The sequence below is a fragment of the Rhinopithecus bieti genome, unplaced genomic scaffold, assembly GCF_001698545.2.
Source record: "Rhinopithecus bieti isolate Rb0 unplaced genomic scaffold, ASM169854v2 scaffold_31127, whole genome shotgun sequence".
Classification (NCBI taxonomy): domain Eukaryota; kingdom Metazoa; phylum Chordata; class Mammalia; order Primates; family Cercopithecidae; genus Rhinopithecus; species Rhinopithecus bieti.
In genome coordinates, this window is record NW_016813970.1 from 1,903,790 (window position 1) to 1,924,003 (window position 20,214).

General features: G+C 38.1%; 1 protein-coding gene across 6 annotated transcripts in view; it reads right to left on the reverse strand.

Annotated features, from left to right (window-relative positions):
• DYNC1I1 (dynein cytoplasmic 1 intermediate chain 1) overlaps nt 1–20,214 on the reverse strand; it is a 327,551-nt gene that overhangs the window by 105,920 nt on the left and 201,417 nt on the right. For all 6 annotated transcript variants that reach the window (XM_017849322.1, XM_017849319.1, XM_017849321.1 and 3 more), the window contains 3 exons: nt 15,131–15,293; nt 12,936–13,035; nt 4,318–4,443 (listed from right to left, as the gene is read on the reverse strand). In XM_017849322.1, coding sequence (XP_017704811.1) covers nt 4,318–4,443; nt 12,936–13,035; nt 15,131–15,293 — 389 coding nt within the window. The remainder of the gene's footprint in view (nt 1–4,317; nt 4,444–12,935; nt 13,036–15,130; nt 15,294–20,214) is intronic.

Here is a 20,214-nt window from a genome sequence, read left to right on the forward strand (position 1 = left end):
AATTTTTCATGATTTTATTCTTCAAAATGTGTATGATAATCTATGTTACACTGGTTGAGGTTTCCTATTCTGTTTTCCCATCTTGAGGCACTTTGAATATCACATTTGAAAACTGTTTAGGTCTCACTCTGGTTTTCATATTCTTAGCCATAGAGTTTGTTTGGCAATTATAAAGCACATACTATGTACTTTCATTTTGAATCCCAGGAATTCATACTAAATATGAAGCAGTAATTGTCAAAGAACTTTCTATTCTTTTATCCATTTCTCTTTTTTGACCTGTAATAACCACTTCTTAGCCTAGGCAAGAGAAAACTTACAAGACGCCTTTTCTTTTATCAGCTGGGCCATAAGCAAGTTACTCTTCTTTTCACTTAAAAAAATAAATAAAAATCCTTAAGGAGATTTTAACACTTCTCTGGTCAAAATATACTTTATAAAATTAATGTCAATTAATTTATATCTTTGCATTCACAGCTGTTTTGTAGATTTGGATTGCAGACCACAACTGGGTTGGAGGAGGGACAAAAATTGATGGAGGAAGAAACGAGGTTTATTGAAATAAACTTTACAATTACACTAGAGACTAGAGAAAGTCTTCTTTGCATGGGATCGGGAAACACAACAATAAAGCCCCCATGACTCACCCAGGGTCACTCAGCAGTGTGGTCAGCTAGGAATGGAACTCCAAGTCCTAACTTTCTGTCCCTGTCCTAACCACCAGCCCACACTCCCTCCTGTGTTACCATCACTCTTCACAGGTGGAACTCTCTTTGAGGTTAGCAGGAACCTCATACAGAATCAAACACTGGGCAGCTGAGGCCGTGTGCAGTAATGACATCTGCACCCTTTATAGAATCTTAACGGGAAGTGAAGCCCATGTAGAAATAAAGACTGAGGGCTTTAAACACTGACACAAATGAGGTTAGCTGATATTACCCACTTCGCATTCTGCTTTGCCCTGAAATAGTGAAGGTTTCAGGTCATTGTCAGTTTCAGGTCATTGTCAGATCCCCCTCTAAAAGAGATTGCCAAGAACAAAGAAACCAAATCAGGAAAAGTAAAAGTAAAATAAAACCTCTGACCAAGCTAAGAATCTAAATATAGCTTTTCCATTTACCTCAATGCAGATAATTCTAAGGTATATATTTCTGATTCTATTCATTCCATTTAAAAGAGAAAGACCACACCAGGGTAAGCAATGCAGGGTGGTCAGACACATAATCTAATGACAGTGTGTGGAAGCCACTACAGAAGACAGCAGGAGCACTGCCAGAGTGTGCTATGAGGCTGAGTGGCTGATTTCTATGCAGGGTTCACCAATATTTTCCAAGTATAGACAGTTTTATTGAAATAAAATAGAAAATGCAGGACCAGAGCTCATACTAAAAATTCAATTTAGTAAAGACACCAAAACTGCCCGTGACAGTAGAAGATATATTTTGGCCTTGCTATCCATAACAGAGAGAAATGAAACTTTATACTAAAATCTTTTTATGAGTAGGCTAAAAGCTTGTCAGTCTTTACAAAACACCATGGAGCTGATGTCTGTTTCTTGTGCATTTGCTTTCCACTTACTGAAACAATGCTTTTCTAATCCATTAGTTTTATTTACAATTATACACTTTTAAAAAATATGAAGAATCAGCAGAGATCAGCAGGAAATGAATAGCTAATGCAATTACTCCAAAATTATAAAAGTACAGTCATCATAAGGTACTCTTGCTACTCTCTACCTCTGCCCTTTTTCTAAGTAATGTATTGTCTAATTTTGAAATTATCAGAACATCACAGAAGAATGTGGAAGCACATTAAAAAGACCTGATTTCCCTGAGTTAGTGTCTAGAAAGGACCAGTTGTAGTAAGATTTAGCAAAGATCAGATAGGACATAGAAGAAAAGTTATAGGTCAGTGAGTGAGGGCTTCGGTTTTTCCACATATATATTTTAATTCTGTGGGATCTCTAAATTTCCATTTAGGGTTAGAAGGTGGTAAAGATAGCCATGTCTAGAACCATGTCTAATCAATACCTTATAAGGGTACGTGGCCAAAAATATACCTTGAATGGGCTGTATAGCCTTTGCTATCAAGTCCCATGTCTGCCCACGTTTTTAGAAGGCAGCCTGGGTGATGGCACGATGTATGCGATAGAATAAGCCTCAGTTCCAGGACTGGCTCTACTGTTCACTAGCTGGGTAACCTCTAAAGTATAAAATCTCTCAACTGGAAAAAGAGAATAATAACATTTTTCCTACCTCCGTGTTGTACAATCAATGAGATCATGAAGGCAGAGTGTTGCGAAAATTTTAAATACAGAAACACGTAGATATTGCTACAGCTATTACACTTTAGTACAACGGTAACCAAATTGCCTTTATTATCTTATCCGTCTACCTAACCTCCATCACTATTTTATCTAGGACTTCCCTGGCTGCTGAATGTTTCCTGATTTGATCTCCCAACAGTTCAGAAATACTAAATATCATAGCAATTTTGTTTTTCTTTGGCAGCCAGTGATATTTACCTGTCCTTTATCCCAACTTCATGAGTATCACGTGTATCAAAGTGCTGACTACAAGTTTTTGGAATCAACTATTTTACTCAGCATCTTTTGGTAACTCTGGTATGACTACCTTGTTACTATATTTAGGGTACCTCTTGCTTTTTTTGAAATCGTGAGTGTATTTTCTTCTCAATGACATATATTGGATCATTAAGGGAGAAACTAAAAAAAAAAAAATTGTTGGAGAAATGTTTAGTCAATGGTTCAAAAGATACACACACACACACGCACACACACACACACACAAGAATGCCCTTTCAATTAATACTAGTATTAACTATTGTCATGTGGCAAAACAAGTAATTTACAGTTAATTCCTAAAACCTGTAGTCAGTTAATTAAAATTTAAAATCATAATAAAGATCATACATATTGATTATAATAATATATTATTGTTAGATTTTTTAAATCAAATATATACTTCCTGTAATATCAAAATAAAAGGCACTGTTTTTCAAAATGTGCTTTTCTTTATTTCTTAACCCTCACAGTAATTTCCTGGGAATTTAGCAAACCTTGTAAAACTGAACAAAATTAAGATTTTGTGCTTCTATGATTACAGAAGGAGCATATCAAGCTGACTTGAAAATCTTAAAAAAAAGAAGAAGAAGAAAAAGAGAAAGAAAGAACCGTTCCTATTTCAAAGGCTCAGAAAATAAAGGTTATTTACCATACAGACCTAGACTTCTTGTTAAGTTGTTTTTGAGATAGCAAATTAGAAAAACATGGCCAGAGTTAGAGGTTACTCAATCAGGTTGAGGCTGGGACTCGATTCCAGCAGCTCCTATTCCTCAAATTATATCTGATAATGCTCTAAAGTCTAAACATATTTTAGTTCAAAAAGATACTTGGCTCTTAGATAGAAAATGGCACTAAGCTTCCAAAAATCAACAGGTTTACCCACCCTTTTCAAATGATGTATTTGTATTCAGAGTAATCTGCTGCTCAGTACCTCTGAATTGTAACATTTGAGAAACTGCAATTTTGAGCTGAAATGTTTGTTTTCTATTTGCCTGTGCATAATCACAGGATAGGAGCATTAATAAAAGGGTTGGTGTATTGGCCTATGCTGAGGCCTATTATTTAGGCAGAGTCATGGCAACAGAGCAATGTTGAACGTGTCCAAGGGTACCATAATTTCAGCCTGTATTGTGTCAAGTGGAAGAGAAGACATGTCTGCAGAGAGAAGGAATGAAAAATACAAACATATTTGAAATTAGCTCTGCATTTTCAAACCAGAAACAGCGTCTGTATTTCCAAGTAACTCAAGAAATATGGGTGGTAAGTCTTGCCCCATGCCGGCTACAAAAGTATTATCTGTTAAGCAATATGGCGCCCATAAACTTAAAATCAGCAAAATCCATTGAACTGCATTTCCAAGAGAGTAGGAGACTTGAAATGGTAGTGCTCTGAGGATGTCCACGTGGGTGGGCAAGCATATGTTGCTTTTAAGCAGAGGAAGTGGTACACCACGATTTCTTCCTAAGTGCGAGGTCTTTATAAACTCATCCTCATGGGGGCTGTTTTAAATAGAAAGAAAATGGCACACAGTCCCCAGCCAAGCTTCCTAACTGTTTGGGAGGGATTGCCACTTTCCCAAAACATTAGGTTACTGTGGGTAAATTTTCCAAAATTGTCAACAATTTCATTTTTAAACGGAGTTCTTCCTCTCAGCATAAGACAGATGCAATACAGCACAAACTATATTTGGTCTAGCAGGAGATGTAAGTTATTTTTACTATGCTGACTCCTACCTGACAGTGGAAGACGTATTCTGGTGTGGTTTTCTTAAACTTCATGTTCCAAACCAAGGCCACTCCATCTGGTTCATGGGGAGCATCTTCATTGTTGTTGTAAGAAGCCACCATCAGCTCAGGGTACTAAATGGAAGAGGTCACAAAGATGAATTATGCTAAGATGACAACACAACGAAAACTTCGTTATTCCTATGTACACATGGTATACTGCATAGTGTAAATGGTGCTTTCTGTTATGTTGTGGCATACCTACTATCAGCTTACTGCTGCAACCTCCTGCAATCTTTCTTCTGCCTCTAACACTCTGTATGTGCTTGACATACTCACCAGTAACTATCAAACTACAAACATCACTTTACCTCTCTGTATTATTTGACACTTTGTGCTACTCCCTTCCTGCTCCAGTATTGGCTTCCATTACATCTTTCTCTCCTGGTTTTCTTTCCTGACTTCTCATTTCAGTTCCTGCAGGTTCTCCTTCTATTACATATATTCCAAGGAGGCCTGTTCTCCCTGAGTAAATTCATCTACTTCAGTGGCTTTAATAAGCTTAACATGCTGGTAATTTTCAAATCTATATCTCTAGGCTTAATTTCTCTCTGAAATGTAGATCTTTATATCTGACTGCCTAGTGGGGATCGCTCAGGGTTGTCCATAGACACATCACTTGCAACACATAGAAAAATGAGCTCATTGACTTCCACATGAAACCTACTGCTCCTCCGTGTTCCCTATTTGAGCGACTTGCACTATCATTTGCCTGGCCCAGGCCAGCTATTCTACATTTATTTTTACTTCTTTCTCTTTCTCACTCCCATATACTAAATTTTCCTAATTCCTGAATACCTTTCAAATGAATATTTTCTTTCTATCTTTAAGGTCAGAGCGTGCTAACTTAATTTCTTATCTGGATGAAGGCAACAGCTTCATAAATGGCTTCCTATACTGACCTACTCCATTCTTCATCCTTTATCAGGAAGACTTTACAAAATATACATTTGGCTAAGTAATTTCTCAGCTTAAAATACTTTAATGGCTCATCATTACTTTCAAGGAAAAATGCAGGTCACATAGGATCCTTAATAATCTGTCATTTTCTGCCTTCCCTGCTTACTCTCCTATAACCTTCCCTCTTTCTCCCCACCTCCCACACCCTATGACTCAGCCTCACTGGACTAGTTTTGAGGCACACAGGTACATCTATGTACCTATAAGTCTCATACTCACTCTCACTGGGATGCCTCTTCTGTGTTGTTTACGTAATTAACTCATCCTTTAAGACTCAACACAGGCATCAAGTCCTCCAGACAATCCTGACTTAACCAACCACTTCCTTCCTTGCCTATTATCAACTCCCTTAGTATTATGTGTCTGCCCTGCCAATTAAAGCACATGTCAAATGCATTATAATTGTTTTTCTATACCTATGTCTTGTCACTAGATTGTAAGCTCTTTGAGTGTAGGGACTGGTTTTTATTGACCTCTGAATCCAGGGTCAATTCCTAGCACATAATAAACTTGTGCCAAAATTTCTTTAATGATTTAAAAGTTTTAATTTTAGTAATTATGTGCTCAATAGGAAGGCTTTATATTTCATCCTTTGTTGTCAAACAATGCTAATAATTAAAGGCTTAAATGCAAGAAGCATACCCAGTAAAATAACAAGAAAGACTCTATAGTGATTCTAGGTGTTAGAAAGACCTACTCACCCTACATAAACTCTGCCCTGAGTGTTATTAAATAAACTAAGGACAAATCTCATAGGAAGTACTTATGAGTTAGGACACATTTCATGAAAATGTCATTACCACACAGAAGTCTCAAAAGGCAGCCCTATTAAATACAGCATCAGGATTATAGCAGATCATATCGCTCTCTTCTTATAATTTTTTTTTCCTCCTTTTTCATTATTCTATACATATATTTTATGGAAGATTGTCTTTATGAATTTGAACACGGTTCTTTTTTTCTATTAAAAATAACTAAATCTAAGTCTTATTCATTCTTCCAGCAGCCTCAACTAAAGAAAGCTGCAGAGAGTTACAACTTGCTGGTTGTGCAGAGGAAGTATAAGCATACAGTGATACACATGTATGTGGCCACCAGGGGAAGTAATCATTCTTTATTAAAAAACGTTCCTCAGCGGATAAATCAAAGGCCTATTAAGAAAGGCCTTTGATTCAAAGCCCATTCAAAGAAACTAACATCCAGATAAACACAGAAGTCTCCAGACTGTCCATCTGAAGTTTAACTATGTCACATGTGAAAAGGCAACTCTATAAACATCAACACCAGTACCACAGGGGCCAAGGAGCAGCCAGATGTTTCTGCAATAATATCACCCAGCTGGGTCTCATTGTTGGCACCCACTTGCAGCTTTTCTTTTTCCACTTAAAAATATTTAAAATTATTTCGTTTTAAAACTCCTTTAGAAAACAGGGAGTGCTTTAGTAAAATTATCAGCGAAATGCCATTGGCATAATTTCTATAACTGAGATCATAAGGCCTAAAGATACTGATTTAAATTTTATCTCATGCAAGTTTTGGGATTTCAAGGTGCCCTCTAGTATGTCTTTTCCACTGTTTGTTTGAACATGATTACTCATATTTTCCTTTTCCAGTAAAAATCTCTAAACAATTATTTAATCTTAAATGTTGTTCAAAATTATGATTTTAAAGAGAATATAAAGAATTACTAAATTCATGATCATTTAGTTACTCATAGGGCTGAATTATCCAATATTTACTCTAGGAGAATTTTACCTGGAAATTACCAGATATGCTTTCAAGCCCATTTTTTCTAACAAATAAATGAAACCGGGGGGTGGGGGGTGCAGTGGCTCACGCCTGTAATCCCAACACTTTGGGAGGTTGAAGCCGGCAGATCACTTGAGGTCAGGAGTTCGAGAACAGCCTTGCCAACATGGTGAAACCCCTTCTCTACCAAAAATACAAAAATTAGCCAGGTGTGGTGGTGTGTGTCTGTAATCCCAACTACTCAGGAGGCTGAGGCAGGAGAATCGCTTGAACACAGGAGGTGGAGGTTGCAGTGATCTGAGAGTGCACCACTGCACTCCAGCCTAGGTGACAGAGTAAGACTCTGTCAAACAACAACAACAACAACAACAACAACAACAACAAACTAGCATTTATTGGAAAGGAAGGAACCATCATGTTTTAAGTGCCCGTTAGGTACCCGACACTGATATGTTAATTCATTTGGTCCTCATAACCCTCTAAGGTAGGCAATGGTTTACTCATTTCCACAGACAAAGAAACGCAGAGCCTGGGTTAAATAACATATTCCAAGCTTTGTTGCTAATAAGTGATAAAGCAAGAACCCCACTTGAAGTCTGTTGGGCTTCAAAAGCTTTGTCCTTTCCTGTCCACTGTGGCATGCCTCAAGTGTCCCCTATAAATATGTAAGGCACCATGACAGGTAAAATATGTGACATGGATGCCCTGAATAATAGGCTTTTCTCTATAGGAACTTATCATTAGGCGGAGGGAGGTAAGACACCTGTAGAAATAACTACAAGACAAATACAAAAGCAGACCATGACATGTGCTAAGACAGAGGCAGAAGCAAGGTTCTGCAGAAGCATGGGGCCAGGCATGCTGACTCACGCCTGTAATCCCGGCACTTTGGGAGGTCGAGGAGGGTGGATCACCTGAAGTCAGGAGTTCAAGACCAGCCTGGCTAACCGGGTGAAACCGTGTCTCTAACAAAAATTAACCAGCCCTGGTGGCTCGCTCCTGTAATCTCAGCTACTCCGGATGGGGAGGCACGAGAACGCTTGAACCCAGAAGGTAGAAGCTGCAGTAAGGGGAGATCATGCCACTGCACTCCAGCTAGGGCAACAGAGTGAGATTCCGTCTCGAAAATAAATAAATAAGCATGGAAGCTGGTGTGGGGTGTGGCAGTAAGAGAAATGGAAAGGGATTTCTGAGAAGAAATGAGACCTTAAGCCTTGTCAAGTGGGTAGGTTATTAGGACATATGACAGTAGGGACAAGAGTCCAAAGAGGGGTGCAGGAGACCCCTCTTGGTATCTGCCTGGTTCATGTGAATCTCTCTTTGGAGATTACCCCAGTAAATGGAAGCCTAACTTCCCAGGGATAATTAATTAATTGCAGGGTTGATACTTGACCCAGCTGAGCCAATCGCGTTCTCTAACCAGAATATTGTCAACTTTGAACTGAGACACAGGACCCGGGAGCTGGCAAAGGGGTCTGGATAAGGACAGCAGCTTATTGGTGAGGTCCCTCAAGCTGCCCAGATTCCTACTATATCTAAGGTTTGGTTCTTCATCTTTTTCATGGATTCCCTAACTACTATAATGACTCCCCAGTAAATTCCTCTGTCTACTTAACGTAGCCAAAAGTAAAGTCTTTTTGACCAATACAGTGAAGAAGAATATGTCCAATAGACATCAGGTTGTAGTATTAATATGTTGCTAGGAGGCAGGCTATATCAAGCTATATAAAAGAAGAAAGGCCTGGAAATGCCTCAAGGCACCATCACGGAAGTCACTGACTACAGGCTAATGATTTTAGATTTTATTCTGGGGGACAAAATAGGAGTCATACTTTGCAACTAATGATAATACTGCTATTGCTTTTCTCACTACTATGTCACATTTATTGAGTACTTCTTATGCACCAGATACTTTTAAAATTATCAGTCCTTTATTTTTATTTTATTTTTTATTTTATTTTAAGACAGGATCTTGATCTGTCTCCCAGCCTTGAATGCAGTGATGAGATCTTAGCTCACTGCAACCTCTGCCTCCAGGCTCAAGCAATCCTCCCACCTCAGCCTCCCAAGTAGCTGGGACTGCAGGCATGCACCACCATGCCTAGCCAATATTTGTATTTTTTGTAGAGATGGGGTTTTGCTATGTTGCCCAGGCTGGTCTTGAACTCCTGGGCTCAAGTGATCCTCCTGCCTTGGCCTCCCAAAGTGTTGGGATTACAGGTGTAAGCCACTGTGTCCAGCCAAATTATCATTCCTTTATATACATTAATTCATTTAATACTCACAATAGCTGTGTGAGCTAGGTATTATTATCATCATTTCATGAATGAAGAAACTTAAGCCAAGAGAAGTTAGGCAACTTGCCCACGTTGATACAGAGTGTATAAGTAATCTTTACAAAGATTAATCTGGTAAAAGTACTTACACTGACTTAACCTTATAGGGACTGACATTAGGGAGACCAGTAAGAAGCTGTTTCCTAACATAAGCAAGAAGTAGAGAGCATGACATAAAGTAGATGTCAAATCCATGTTCGTGGATTTGCATTGGTGTCAATAGTAATCTTTTTGCTATTGTAAATTTGATTGGATTTAGCAACTAACTGAACTGCCAAAGATTACTCAGGTTGGCATCCTAGATAACTGCAGGAGTGGAAGATGCAATTTACATGTGAGAGGAAGTGAATATACATGGTGGGAGTAAGATCATGAGTCTGATTCTGCACACATCTGAAAACTCTGTCACATGGTGTGTGATAATATTATTGACTCACTGTGCTAAATAATGTTCAGTGGGTGACAAAGTTGACATAATCCTCCAGGTTCCCAGATTTCTTCCAAGGAATGATGTTGATGATATTTTGTAAATATTTCAAAGTTAAAGTGTTCTGGTTTAAGAAGCCCAGGAGATCAAAAAAAAGTTATGCTGAAACCTTATAATTTCTTCCTTTTTCTCCCCTCACTTCTATTCTGTTACATTCAGGAAATCATCCTAGACATACATGCCACCACTACACACCAAGACTGTTCCTCTATCTCTCTTCTTTCTTAATATCATTGGATTGCATCTAAATCCATCAAAAAGTCTCTTTATCCCATAAGTATGTAATCCTGGTCCTTTGAACCCCACAGAAGTGTTGTGATGTAGAAGCTGAGCATTCTAATCTCTTTTTCTTATGCCTCATATACAATGCATTTTTCAAAATTGCAAACCTTTCCCCCACAGCGTAGGTGGGTAGGTCACACAAAAATAGGGGAAAACAAATGTGGTCTCTCCATGGTAGAGTTTCTGTTATTTCCAACTTTACTTCCTCCAACACAAACACCATACAAGACCCTATGTGGAAACACATCCACGGGCAATGTGGCCCATCACCTACTGAGGCAAGGCAGGGACCAGCCTCACCCCATGCCTCCTCAGGGAGTGTTATCAGCTGACCCAAGAACAAGGCTGTAGTTGCCTTTGAGGAATGTGTCAGATAAGGTTCCTGTGTAATTCCCCGACTCTAAACAAGTGAACAAGCTGAGCTAAGTGCTTCCTCAGGCTTAGATCTGATTTCTGTGCACACACTCAAGCGTGCTCAGAGACCACCCACACACTGGCGGAAAGTGGTTGGGCAAACCCTGCTTGTCTCAGTCTCTGCACGATCATGCACTGTGTGCTTTGTTGTTTGGATACAAAAAGGGATTCAAGAGGAGAGAACATTCACCCACTTGATGGCTGATGAGGGTCTAGTTATGGGGAATTACACCCCTCTTTTGTTCCCCTGTTCTTCAATAGGATTAATTGGGACTTATCCATTTTATAGCTCTGCCGAGAACACCCTCTTCTCACCTCCATTTGTCTAAATTTCAGTCTTCTGAGAAGCGCTGTCTGACCAGAGGCAGATTCCAACCTTCACTGAACTTTGAGAGCACTTGCTATCTGCCCCATATCATTCTGCACCTTTACAAGCTCTTTTAGTTTCAGATCCAGAGGGTCTCTGTGGGAAGCAGTGGTTAAGAGCATATGCCTTGGGATGCTAAAACACTTTGGTATAAATCCCCACTATACCATACCCTAGTTGAGTGATTTTCAGCAAGTTACTTAGCTTCTCTGAGCCTCAACTTCTTCACATATGACATGGAAATAGTAAGGGTGGGCTGCCTCACATGATTGTTATGAAGGGAAAATAAGAAAGCCTTCACAGCAGCTGTCATGGTGCTTTGCATATAAGAAAAATAAATGAAAAGCTAGCTATGACTATTATTCCCAGTAAAAGCATCGATAACAAGAAAGCAGAAACTGTGTTGTGCATAAGCACTTAGGAGTAACAATTCCTGCTTCTCTCACTGTTCTTACGTCAGTGTTATTGCAGGAAGGAACACTGTTGTTAAGAATGTGGGCTCAGGCATCAGATGCTTAGGTTCAAATTCTGATGTCACCACACTAGGCTGTGTGTTTGCATATGTTACTTACCTACTCAGTGCCTGGTATATTGTTACCTAGTTGAGGTGGCTATTCGGCAAGTTGGCTTTTGGTAAATTTGCCTACTTTCACTCTGAATGCCACACTGATGGGCTTAAACTTCCTTTTTACGGGTAATGGGGAGTTTTGGTCCAGGGAATGAAGAGATCAGGTTTTTGTTTTTTTTTTGAGACGGAGTCTCACTGCGTCACCCAGACTGGAGTGCGGTGGCACAATCTCGGCTCATGGCAACCTCTGCCTCTTGGGTTTAAGCAATTCTCCTTCTGAGCTCAGCCTTCCGAGTAGCTGGGATTACAGGCATTTACTGCCACACTCGGCTAATTTTTGTATTTTTAGTAGAGAAGGGGTTTCACCATGTTAGCCAGGCCGGTCTCAAACTCCAGACCTCAAAAGATCCACCCTCCTTGGCCTCCCAAAGTGCTGGGATTATAGGCGTGAGCCACCGCACCCAGCCCAGTGATCCGATTTTTATTTTAGAAAGATTGTTTGGGTAGATTTCCACAAGGGAAAACTGTAGGTGGATAAGCATGAAGATAGAAATACCAGTTTGAAGGTTAAGAATAGTATTAGATGATGAATATATGAGTGGAGACATGGAAAGTCTTGGTGACAGACTGAGTCTGGAAGACTAGAGGAAGTTGGCAATGTTGATGAAAGTTCTGCTTTAGGGTCTTGGGTATATTGTGGTGCCTTTAACATAGAGGTCATATAACAGATAAAAAAAGATTTGGGATATATGAAAATAACGAGTTAAAAGTTCATTTAAGATTCTATGGGACAGCTAGAACAGTGGCTTTGTCTGGTGTACAAAGTGAAATTGAGCAGGGAGATTGGGCAGGAGATACAAACAGGCTATTCATGGTTGAATCCTTAGCAGTGGAAGAGATCTCCTGCAGAGAGCACATCGGGAAGAAGAGCAGCAGTTGAGGGCATGACCACAGGGACCTCAAGGATGGTTAGAGGAAAAAGAAATCTTGGAGAAGTCAGAGAACTAGGAGAGAGTAGAGAGAGTAGTGAGAATTCAATGGAAAGAGGATATTTCTATAGGCACAAGGAAGCTGACTAAGCTGTTTGACAAAGAAAGGTCAGGACAGATGTGGGCTTAAAAATATCCACAGGATTTGACAAGTAGGAAATCAGTGGTAATCTTAATGGAGCAGTTTCATGGACAGAACAATCTGGCTTCCTGTTTGGTACCTAGCACATAGTAGGTACTCAATAAATACAAATAACTGAGTAGAGAATTGAAACTGAAACCTCAACAAAATGAGGGGGAAAAAAACCAACAGGCATAGAGAGGAAATCATAGGCAAGTAAACAAATCTCTTTTTTTTATACAAATGTCATGAGAACACAAGCCCAGTTTGTCCCAGCCCAGCAATAATTCTTACCTGGAGGGACCAGTCCATACAAGTGACCACTCGATGCTTGGACCAATGCTCATCATAGAACTGACGGTTGAAAGAAAGATTGGCTCCAGCCTGAACGTCCCTAGGAGGATTTAAACATCAGAGATAAATATGGAGCTCTTTCTCTATGCTGCTCATATAGAAGCACTGATGTGGCAAAAGCCTGGCACGCAATACTCTCTGAGGCCAAAATGTTAATCTAGGCTACATACCCTGATCAAAATTAATGAACTAAAGATGGTCTTCTTTATGAAAAGCTTTTTCTAACCTGGCCCAGAAAGGGTTTCCGTGTCTTTTCAAGACTATTATGAAATGTCAGATTTGTTTCAAGTTCCCATCTTGACCAGTCCCAAGCTTTCTCCAACTCTGCTTCAGGCCAGAGCCTTTCGAAGCAGGGTTTATTAGAAATCTCTGCTATCAAGGGAGCACAGCACACCAGAGGATTCTTTGATATCGATACTACCTTATTTGTCCTTAGACCAGAAATGATATGCATGTCTTTATTTACTTGTAAATGCTGATAGGCTGTAGCAGTAGTCTCCTCACTCAATAGTAAGTGATAATTTCTACCATGAGACAGGCATGGTAGACAGTGGAGGATTCACCAGATATGTTCCAGATACTTATCATTTCTGCCACGGACCAAAACAGCATCTGAGTCTAGGAGGATTACACTTTAGCCAGTGTTTACTTGGCTGACACTCAACTGGCCATAACACCTCCTTCAAGGAACTCAGTGCTGGTTATGCAGTTGCTCCACAAGCTGAGTATTTAAATCCAGTAATGTTTGCTCTGGGCCAGGAACTATGGGATCTGCATAAAAAGCTGCCTAAGTTGCCTGGGCTTTGGTTCAGAAATTCTTCTACACCCACCTTTCCTCTGTTCATTTGCTTCAACTGCTGGCTTGCACCCTGCATCACTTAACTTATATGGGTCTTGTTCAGATTGGGTGACCTGGCTTCCAACAAGTTATTTGGGCTCTAATTAGTAAACCTAATATGATTTTTTTTTTCTGCTAACCCTTCCTCAGCTCTGCCATCGCAAACTCAGGCTGTGTGTGTGTGTGTGTGTGTGTGTGTGTGTGTGTGTATATGTGTATATATATATATACACACACACACACACAAGTCCTGCCAGGAACCTAGGATAATACTGAGCCAGGCACACAGAGGGAAATAGGGCCAACAAAATCAGTAAGTCATAGAAAAATGGCTTCTCAAAAGAACACAAATATTGCAGAACATATATATTCAAAATATTATTGTCTCTTCAAGGCAGTCTAAAGATGCTGCTTACTGTTGAGAACATGTTCAGGACTCCCTTTTGAAATTGGTTTTCATGCCTCTGTTACATTCCCTTGAGCATCCTCAATGATGATAAGACATTGTCCTTTAAGAATGTATTTGGATTTTAGAAATGGCAAAAAAAAAAAAAAATCAGGCCTGATGAAAAAGGCAAGTGACCCTACCTTCACATATCATTCTTGGCCAGAAGAGATCTGGGGCTAAGAACAGCTATATTTATGTTCATAAGGCTCATATAGTCCCTCCTATTCTCCCCATGATGATGGTTGACAGTCATGGCCTTTTCTAGTACCTATGCTACAGTCACAGGGGAAGTCATTTAGGGACACTTGCTTTTATTGATTAGCTTTGTTTTGCCTGTAAATATATTCTTGCATATATTAATATGTTTCCTAAAAGGCATATACACATATGCATACTTTTATGGTACCAAATAGAGGAAACATTTTCCAGTCTCTATTCATCGTTACCCACATGAGTTAACTTCTCCCATACCTCATGTTTATTTTCTTCAATTTACTATTTGCTTGGACATCAGGAATAAATCTAGTAGATACAACATGAATCTCCTTTGCTGCTTATAAGAATGTTTTCTGAGGATAATGCATGTGACTCTGCAGTCTCTATCACCTGGACTGTTCCCCAGATATCAAGTTCAAAAGAATTTCACAGAAGCACATGATAATTACAAGGAAGCTCTAAGCCAGAAGTTACCACCAAAGCCCATAGTCAAAGCTGTTCAGCAAGATAAATTCCAAAATTTCACCCTCCTCTGATTTCTTAATTTGGAATTTTCCTAGTCAGAACATAAATAAATGTAGAATTAACAGATAACTTACGCTATTTTTTAAAGAATGCACACAAGAGACTAACCCATCTTTTTCTTCTAACTCTCGGCCGCTGTAGTCAAAAAAGATGTCGGAATCTTCAGCCAGGGCTCTTTCAATTACCCGTATTGTCCGATCAAAAAAGATGAGAAATTCCTCTGAATGAAGGATCTGCTGCTTTTCTTCCTCTGTCAGCTCTCTTGGAGGGGCTTTATTTATTTATTTTTTTGTAAAAGAGATTGTTAGGGAAGGAAAAAGGGACAATTAAAACTTATCAAGAGGAACCCAACTCTTGAGAGAGACTGCTTATCAAAGGCGTGGCAAGACACAATGAAACAAATCATTGCTAATATTGATTCTAAATTACTTATAAATTCACACCAAAGGCTTCTGCAGATGTCCCCACAAAAAGATTGCATATTTGGTCTAATTATTATTTTGAAGAGTTGAAGAAGATTACAAATAAAATAGATTGGTGTGTTTTAGCAATCAGTTCTAAATTTTTTTTTAACCTAAAACAGCTCAAATATGGCATAATAGATAAATTCACAAAACTATGTATTTATATATGCTATTGTACTATTGTCAAGCTGGCAACATTAAATAATTAGGAACACTCTATAATATGATCCACATAGTACGTTTCCTCTTTCTACTGAGTAAATTCATAAATTCATTTTATTTTAAATGGTTAGTTGGTAAGGCTGACTGATTGTTATATAGATTATATTCAAAAGCAGAAATATATCATTCCAAACCTGCTTTCACTCAAGATCTTCTGCTTTTAAACAAACACATGGAACAAATACATGCTTCTATAAAACAACCCACAATTGTTTTTCCGCCTTACCTTTCTAGCATGATTAATCTTATCGAACTAAATTTGAAGATAGGAAATGAGACAAAGAGATCAAATAACTAGCAGTATGTCATAGTTTCTGAAAGTGAGCTCACCTTAGAGTCACCATCTGGTTACATAAACCATTCCTTCAATTGCAAGTTTTACATAAAACTTTAGGGAAGGGATTAGGAACTCCCCAGTCTGAAAAACCCTCAAGGGCAGAAACTGTCAGCTGAACCTTTGTGGTTCTTCGGGAACCCCAGTTCAACTCTGGTGGAGAGAGCCTTCAATAAACTTTTTATTGGTTACTCTTTCAGTAAGTAGTACAGAAGCTCCTGAAGTTAAACTTACAGGAGGAGGGTAGTGCATTACAATCACAGGTGGAGCCTCTGGTGGAACCACTCACCCACAGGGTTTTTCAATTACTTCCACAACCATCCTAATAACCAGATCGATTTCTACCTGGCCACATGGTCAGAAGAATCTTTTAGGTACTATCACCTGTAGCATAATAGTTTATGAAAGTGTTACACAATTTGATTAACTGTATTTTGAAGCCTAAGAAATCTGTAGTGTCAAGAAGCCCTCCTACAGAGTCAAGTCATGGCAGTGGATCCAATGTTCATAACATCTCCCTCTTTCTAGCCTCCCCTTCCCTGCCCCAGACCATGATGCAGCGGATCTGGAGAAACATGAGAATCTCTATTTGTACATGAAACTAGAATGATCCTGATGTAGTTCGTTCACACCTTAAGAAATGCTCTCCAGGTAATATTAGGGCAACATGTGATTCATCCATTATAGCAGAAGAATTTCTCCTAACACACCCCACCTTGTAGTTTCTAGCAGCCGTAAATAAAATTAGAAATATTTCTTTGCTGTCTAAGTCTCTGGAGCCCTAAATATTCCAGTGTGTACTGGGACTTCCCAAGGACTCCATCAACTTCTAGTGAGCAGTGCTGCTGAGACACTAGTTTGTGAAATCAGGCAATGTGCACACTCAGACTTAAGCTAGGTAGTGGGAAAATAGGTGGAGGTCATAAATAACACAAAGAACTCTGAAACCAATCTAGAATCAAGCACCCTGCCATATGCTAGCTTTGATTCATTAATCAATGCACTGAAGCTCTCTGAACAGTAGTTTTATCTATGAAATGGGGATGATACCTAAACTTTAAGTCTGGTTTAAGAATAAAAGCTAAATATGCTGGGCTTCAATAATTGGTGATGAAGTAGTACTTTACTAGTCTGCTTTCTAAAACTCTTGTAAATGAGACATTTGAATTATTTCACTCCAGAATATAATAAAACTACATAATGGAACTAGGCAAAAGGGGAAAATACCCTACAAAATGATAGGTCCATTTTGTTTTGGTTAATACTGTTAAATAAATGAATAAACCTGACTAAACAAGAATACTATAGGCCAAGAAGAATGTCTTATTTAAAAAGACTCACTTGGCCTTGGTCACTGTTAATAGATGACTTGAGACACACTTGAAATTAAACAAAGAAGTAGGAATTTTTCTCCCTTATTTCTTTTTTTATGATATTAAAAGATCTTTCTAGTCTCTGTTTATCCTTTCTAACCACTTCTATTTCACCTGTATCTTTCCTTACAGGTCCATTACCTTGAATAAAAAATAGTATCTATGTAATTTTCTGTAATTTTTTTCTTCCCTGTAGCTTATTGTCACTTTGATCTCAGCTTTCAAGACACACAACTTCTTCTCTAACAGATACATAAATGGCTGATCAAAGTGTGCTTGCGGAGGCCAAGTTCAGGTAGGTGGAGCACTAGCCTCTCCAGATATTATGTTTGACAATACAATATTTGGCTTGAAATTAAAATGCTACTGAAGCAAACTAAAGATATATTTTATATTAAGCTTTGATGTCGAACAGGGATCAAATGACATGATTTGTTAGCAGAAAATAATCAGATGCATGTGCAGATGAGTACTTTTTAAAAGTTATAAACAATATTCAACTTAATTAAATAGGGCCATAGTAATTTTTGATTGTATAAACAAAACCTCCCATACTTAATCTTTAAATTGATAAGTATTGTTCAATATCATGAAAACACAATGAAGTATCCAGGAACCACAACCAAAAGGTGTATTCAGAGATAAAAACCTCTCCAGGCATCATATTTCATGAAAGAAAATTGGTTGATTAACGGAGTCCACAAAGTTCAAAATACAGGACTAAACAAATAGAATCAGAATTGTTTTACTCCAAGAAAAATGCCAAATTCTACCTGAAGTATCTGTTTCTACAGTTTTTCCCTATCCCTGGAACCTAATTATTCTTTAACAAGTTCATGGCATTAAAAAGGTAGGAATTTATTAGCAAAGGGCATACCAAAACAAAACATGGGCATGGATAATAGTTTTTCTTATAGGTTAAGCAGAAAATACTATTATAGCAGATTTTTTCTTTTTCTTTGTTTCACAACACAAAACATGGGATGTTCTGTGAAGGAACTGACAGCTAACAATACTGTTGTGGCATTTAAAGAGCCTTTAGAAGTACATTCTACTCTATGAAGTGAGAATGCAGTGATATAACTTACTATTAATCCAAATGAAAAATAATTTCAAATACGCAAAAATTTAACCAGTATATTATTTTTATACGCGATTATGAAATGAAATTTACTTGAATACATTGAAAATTCAGAAACAGGGCCTAGATTCTTACTCAATTTGTTGGCCACAAAATTAAATCAAATATAAATTTCATTTAGGGCCAATTTTTATTATAGGAGAATGTAATTTTTCTTACTTTATATATGGAAATACTTTTAAATGTATCTTCCAGCATGACTGTATCTCATTTGCTGTGTTTTCTTGACCTTTTCCCTGCTATCCTCAATGTAACTTTGTCAGTTGTCTTTATTAATTTATCTACTTTTAAACCTATATCTCTGGGTTTCTAGCCTCTTGTGATTTTTTCTTCTATAAAAGTAACAGTTTTATAATGAAGTTCCAACTTATATTGAGATTTAGTAATTATGCATTCTAGTAAAGGTTATTTAAAAAATATCTTAACCACAAATATGTCTTGCTGTTTTCAGGCAATGTTGCTTTAAATTTCAATATAAAATATTAATCAAAAATATTTTTCAAGAATCTCTAAGAATAAAAAATAAATAAACCCAGTGTAGCCAGGAAAACATTAGATTAAATAAGGACAGTGGCTTCTCATGGGAATTTACAGTGAAATCAGTTCTTCATAAACAGCAGCAAGAAAAACCAAACAAACTAAAAGCGAAGGATATCTATTTTTTTTTTTTTTTTTTTTTTTTTTTTTTTTTTTCTGGTGAAGTCCAATGTGAGGTTATGAGCTGAATTTCGTATTTACAAAAAAGTTGGTTCCCAGCTGGTTGATTTGAATTTCTAACATGAAGACATTGAGGACATGACATAGGAATAGTTTTCTAAACTGTGATTATAGCTAAAATTAATACCTGCTTTTTCCTACTCTATGGCAGAAAAAGTAAACAGTAATAAATCAAGACGCATTTCTTTACTGTTTAATGAACTGTTGATGTCACATGGCAAAATGCAAAGTTAGTGAGTACTGATTGTTTTTCCCCATGTTCGCCCTCACACTTTTTTCTTCCTGTTTCACTCCAAAAAAAAAAAAAAAAAAGCCGATTTTCTCAAAATGTTGTTCCACCTGGTTTGAAACTGTGTATGTCAAGTTTCAGCCCAGAGCAAATTTTTATGGCTGAGTAATAAATCCCTGAAACGCAGGGTTCATAATGGAAGTGCTGACACAGCCCTAACTACTATGCAGTCGTGTGAATGGCGCCACGATTATATCTGCTAGAGATTCTTTCAAAAGTTTGCAAAATACTGTCTTGCTTTAAAAAAAAGCCAGAGTTTGATGCCAACATAAACATGCTTTTAACCCATTATGTGTTAATTTGCAGAAGAGCCATTAATGGAGAATAAGGCACACAGTGCAGCAGGAACAGGAAATGTTCTTTCAAACTTCTTTTTGACTTTTAACATGACTTTAATCAATTCCATGAAGCATGAGTAACAGTTAAAACTGAAGGGTGTTTTCACTTGGAACTTAAGAAGGAGGTTGCTTTGCTTTGCTGGAGAAGACGATTTGGAGATTGGGGCTGGGGTGGTGGTGATGGGGAATCCATGCCAAGACACACGAAATATACCCCAGCTCCTTATCACCAGGTATATTTTAAGAATATTTTGCAAAGGGTAAAGGAGTACTTTAATAGATCCTGACTTATTTTGTACCTCACCACACCTGTA